Raw genomic sequence first — 5618 nt, forward strand, 5'->3', positions numbered from 1 at the left:
ATTTTCTAGGAATGTAATATATTCATTTTGACAACTACGATTCAAGTGAGGTGGTGAATGTTCAATATTGTATGTTCCGAGTTCAAGAAATAATTCATCCTAGCTATTTTTTTTTTTGTTTTTTTATTTTATTTTATAAGAATTTGGTAAACGTGAATCAACACAACTCAATTCACCGTGAAATTTTAACCTAATTAGATTTAGGCTCGGTAAAATGAAGACAGACTTGTGAGTAATAAATATGCATGGCCATTGTTTTTCTAAAAGTCCAATCTGCAATAATGCAAATCGACACAGAAGCGCGTGGTAAAAAAGAGTTTTAGTCAAATGGAGAAAAAAGAATGTTTTTTACGTTTTAACCGTGACATTTCTCTATATAAACGAAGGCAACCAGAAGGGAAAGTATTCATACACCAAAGAAACAAACAAACAAACGAAAAAACATCCACTTCACGAGATGGCAACGTCGGGTACATATGTGACGGAGGTTCCACTGAAAGGATCAGCGGAGAAGCACTATAAGCGGTGGCGGAGTGAGAACCACCTCTTCCCCGACGCCATTGGACACCTCATCCAAGGTGTCACCGTCCACGACGGCGAATGGGACTCCCATGGAGCCATCAAGATCTGGAACTACACATGCGGTAACTTACTTAAATTATATAACTCAATCTGAAAACTGGGGATTTTTTGTAAAGAATACTGCCAAATTATCCTTTGATTATCTATATGAAATCACATGAAAATGAATATATATATATATATATATATATATTTATAGTGGTACCAATTTGTCACAAGTATACAGAGAATCCATTTATCATACGGTTTGACCATATATATGTAAACTCATCTCATAATCTCATATGCATGTGGTACTAATTTATGAATATATAAAAATTATTATTAACATGTACATATATATGTATGAAGATGGGAAAGCGGAGGTGTTCAAGGAGAGGAGAGAGATAGACGATGAGAACATGGCGGTAACGTTCAGAGGACTGGAAGGTCATGTGATGGAGCAACTTAAAGTGTATGATGTCATCTTTCAGTTCATTCAAAAGTCGCCTGATGATATCATCTGTAAGGTCACTATGATCTGGGAGAAGCAAAACGATGACATGCCTGAGCCCAGCAATTACATGAAGTTCGTCAAGAGCCTCGCTGCTGACATGGACGATCACGTTCTCAAAGCCTAAATCCCTTTCACCTCAAACCATCACCTGTCATCATCATCATCATCATCACCCACCCTCTTCTTTTGTGTTCGTGTGTATCATGTATCTGTGTATGGTGTTTTAAATACAATAAATGTCAGTTCGCATATGTATGGTTTCATCTACTGTAATATGCATATGCTTTGATGATGTTTAATATGGTTGAGGTTTCATGTGTGTTCATCCTTACATGTATCCGTAGCTTGTTAATTAATGATTTTAAAGTAAACTAATATTTATCTTTTTTAGCACAAAAAAAAAAAAATTTGCACTATAAATGTATCAGCTTCCACTTTTGACAACAACAAAAAAAAAATGTATCAGTTCCACAAGGCCCAAGGGGCACATTAGTTATATACAGTATTTAGTGGTTGTGTTTATTGGTCATTTTGTCGTTCCTTTTAGTGGTTGTATTACTCATTTACAGCATTCATTATATATATATATAGTGTTTAGTGATTATGTTATTCATATGCTACTATTGTACTATTATTGCTGTCTTTGTTTCTATATTTACTATAGAGTAATAAATGATGTCCTTGTATGGTCATATAGGTTGTAGCATTCATCTTTTCTTCTAAATTCGTCGTGAGTAGTACTGTATCATTATTTATTGGTCGTAGTGTATATAAAGAAATAAATATCAGTACGTACGTATAAAGTTGTAGTATAATATTTGGAAAATGGACAAAAAAAAAAAACAGTTGAATTTAAAAAGGTTGTAGTATAATAGTCTAATAGTCTTTACAGAGTGATCATTAGATTAGAGGATTCAAGATGGGTTTGATAGTTTTCTTTTTTCACGACGTGAAAAGGCAAAAAAAGACACCGTTCGTAGAGAGAATCCACCGTATCTCTTATCTTCATATGTTGGACGTTCGGATCGGAGTTCCATGAACACAATCATTGCTTAAGTCTATACTTTACTTTTTTCTAAATGTGTGGATATATATAATATAACGATGACGAGGATAGTGGTTATTTTATGCATCTCGTCAAACCTAATACTTGTTGTTTTATTGTATGATAACAACTTGGAAAACGTGAATTATGATTTACAACACTATCGAAATTAGCAGTAAATATTTACTAACCTAACGTATTGAGTTTATACGATTTCTAAATATAATTTCTACACAATGTTTGTGCTGTACACGAAAAAAATAAAATAATTAAACATTATTATAGCAAAGTACGAAAGAAGACTTTTAAAGATTTTTGCAATATTAAATGAGATATGAAAGTATTAATTTAATAAAGATTAATTTAGAAATAATATTTTCTTATGTAATTAGTAGACTTTGTTAAGAAAAAGTCTCTAGATCCACAAAAAAAATTCCTTATAAGAAAAAGCCTTTGTTAGAAAGGGAAAGGATGTTCACATATATGAAAAAGTCTCTAGATCCAAAAAAAATCCTTTAAAACGTTAAAAGACGGGAAAAGATTTTATAATCGTTTGACATTTTTTGGTGTGAGAGAAGAGGTAAGAGTTTATTACAAAGTGGTAATTTTTGTGGTAGATTAGTGTTGTTGATCCTAAGTTATACATTGATCAAGAGAGCAACTTAAAAAATAATTCTTATCTGTAAAAACATCTTTCCTTGGTTGGATTCAAACTATAAAATTCTTTGACTTCACAGAAAGAAAAGTATATAGAGGTAATTTTGACAAATGTATTATACGATATCCTATTCCATTTTCCTACACGAATTAATAGGAGAGCAGTTGACAAAAAGCGGAAACTCCATATAATATCTCTTTCTTGAAGTGTTGAATGCTCTTCCCGAAGTTCCTGGATTGTGTGAAATAAGAACAAAGGGTATTGAGTAATTTCAAGATGAAACACTACATGTAATTTTGTTAAAAAAACATAAACATGCACCTTGCTAAACTCAAAAGCATTGAGCTTTTTATAAGTTTCTCTTGTATTTTTTTATAAAAAAATTATTTCCAATTTTTCTATTAGTTTTTTACTTTTCTTTCTTTTCTCCGTTTCTAAACATTATTATTCTTTCGTTTTTTTTTCTAACAGTTCTCTGTAATAAATTGACTAACGAAATTACAAGACTAAACTACACTAGTTTATTTTTTTTGGTATTTATTTCATATATTAATTAATTGAAATGTTTCTGGTAAGATTATAATTTACCATCATAATTCAAATACTGTCACAAAAAAATTAGGTTTAGAGAATGTTGAACTCTTGCTAAATTTTAACCTTTCATATATTTAAATGTATGTGGTATTTTGGTAATTTTGGATTTTGATGGTGATTTTGGAAATAGAACATAAAATGTGACTCAAGAAATAGAAAATAACATGTGATATCTTAAAAAGTTGTAGAAGCCACATTTTAATAAATTTATAATAGACATCATGAACATGATGATCATCATATTTATTCATCGCCATAATCATTATCTTCATCATTGTTTGTACCGGGAGATTACACAGTTTCAACAAATAAGATTTAGTGGAAATGAGCGAGCAAGTTCTTTATTAATCGGGAAAAACGTGAGATCGTCACTTAAACAAATCGTATTAGAGCTTGTTAGTCCACAGACGAACTAGTAAGCTTAAAATGACGAACTGAAAATAAGACGAGTTATACGAAAGATAATAGCAGTTTTCGATGCAAAGTATTGCTCTGGGGGTATTGTCCGCGGGTCAGGATGGTGATCCCAATAAATGCTTTCTCCTTTTATAGGAGACTGTTGACCTAAGAGAGTTTAGGGTTCCCTTCACGAATTCCCGAGTTTGCCCTTTTGCGGGAATTAATGACTTGCTTCCATTCTCGCTGGGCCGAGAATGCAACTAATGAGTGTCGTTGGGCCGAGTGGCATATTGGGCGTAGCCCATATCCAACAATCATGACCATTATTACTATTATCATCACCATCACTACTATCACGAACACTATCACCAATATCACCCTCGTATGCTATTTTTGTTACAATTGTTTATGTGGTGATCATTATCTTAATTCTTGATTAATATCTACTAGGTTTGGACCCGCACGTACACGCGAGGTTATGTTTATAAACAAATTTATTTTTGTATATATAGTCAAACTCATACTAATTAAGATTTTAGTTTGATTTTTGGTTTAGTTTATTAATGTTTAAAAATNTCGTTGGGCCGAGTGGCATATTGGGCGTAGCCCATATCCAACAATAGTCCCCCCCCTTAGTCCGGAGAGTGGCAGTCTTTCTGCGATCGGTNCACCAATATCACCCTCGTATGCTATTTTTGTTACAATTGTTTATGTGGTGATCATTATCTTAATTCTTGATTAATATCTACTAGGTTTGGACCCGCACGTACACGCGAGGTTATGTTTATAAACAAATTTATTTTTGTATATATAGTCAAACTCATACTAATTAAGATTTTAGTTTGATTTTTGGTTTAGTTTATTAATGTTTAAAAATGGTTTCATCAGTATTTTAAACTTTAAACAACATAACGGTTGGATGGGCAACAAACTAAATCAAATAAATGATTGGTTAGATTTTATTAAATTTGTGAACTATCAAACTGGATATATAACCGCTAACAACAATGACAACCCGTTCNAAGAAATTGCTGTAGTAGCTCTTTTTGTAAATGCCAGGCTCGTCTTTCGAGAGACACCGTGAATATCCGACGGTCCTTCCTTTGAGCGCGGTATTCGATAAATTTCCGANTTCATTACCAATACGGGACATTCTAGATATGAGACAAATATGTATTTTCAATTGAAAACGAGACGGGACAGGACGAAAACATAAATTCTCGAACTCCCATATGGAATAAACAGNGTAAATTTCTCTCTCTATGCTTTTATTTTTATGCTTTTACTTCTTTCTCTCTCTACTTTTCTCTCCCCTTTGTTTGGTCACACATCCTTGAAGACCTAGCAGCCGCCGCCGCCGAGATTCTCATGCGGAGATCGTTGATGGTCGGCGGACGGCGACATATGAGTCTTGCGAGCTTGGCCGAGAAAGGCGATGTGCGTAAATCCGGCCGATCGACGGAGATCGACGGGTCCCAACAGGGAGATTCGGAGGTCGGCGGAGAGAGCGAGATCGGCACCCGGATGGTCGGCCGAGAGGACGAGATCGGCGCCCGGATGGTCGGCCGAGAGGACGAGGTCGGCGCCCGGATGGTCGGCCGAGAGAGCGAGATCGGCGCCCGGACGGTCGGCCGAGAGGATGAGGTCGGCACCCAGATGGTCGGCCGAGAGAGCGAGATCGGTGCCCGGATGGTCGGCCGNTGGTGTAAGATGCCCGAGGGACTGGTTTTCCGGGTTCCTGAGTCTCACGAACGTCCTTGGACGCCTCCGACAGGTTTTATCGCGCTTTTTGAGCATTACTTCACTGAATGCGGTCTTTGGTTCCTNCGGCGCCCGGATGGTCG

At 35.3% G+C, this 5618-nt stretch overlaps 1 protein-coding gene across 1 annotated transcript; it reads left to right on the plus strand.

Annotated features, from left to right (window-relative positions):
• Window positions 386-1409, plus strand: LOC104779466 (MLP-like protein 328). Its single transcript, XM_010503830.1, has 2 exons — window positions 386-644; window positions 934-1409. The coding sequence occupies exons 1-2, from the start codon at window positions 458-460 to the stop codon at window positions 1200-1202; spliced, it is 456 nt and encodes a 151-aa protein (XP_010502132.1). The 5' UTR covers window positions 386-457; the 3' UTR covers window positions 1203-1409.

The sequence above is a fragment of the Camelina sativa genome, chromosome 4 (assembly GCF_000633955.1).
Source record: "Camelina sativa cultivar DH55 chromosome 4, Cs, whole genome shotgun sequence".
In the NCBI taxonomy this organism is placed as follows: domain Eukaryota; kingdom Viridiplantae; phylum Streptophyta; class Magnoliopsida; order Brassicales; family Brassicaceae; genus Camelina; species Camelina sativa.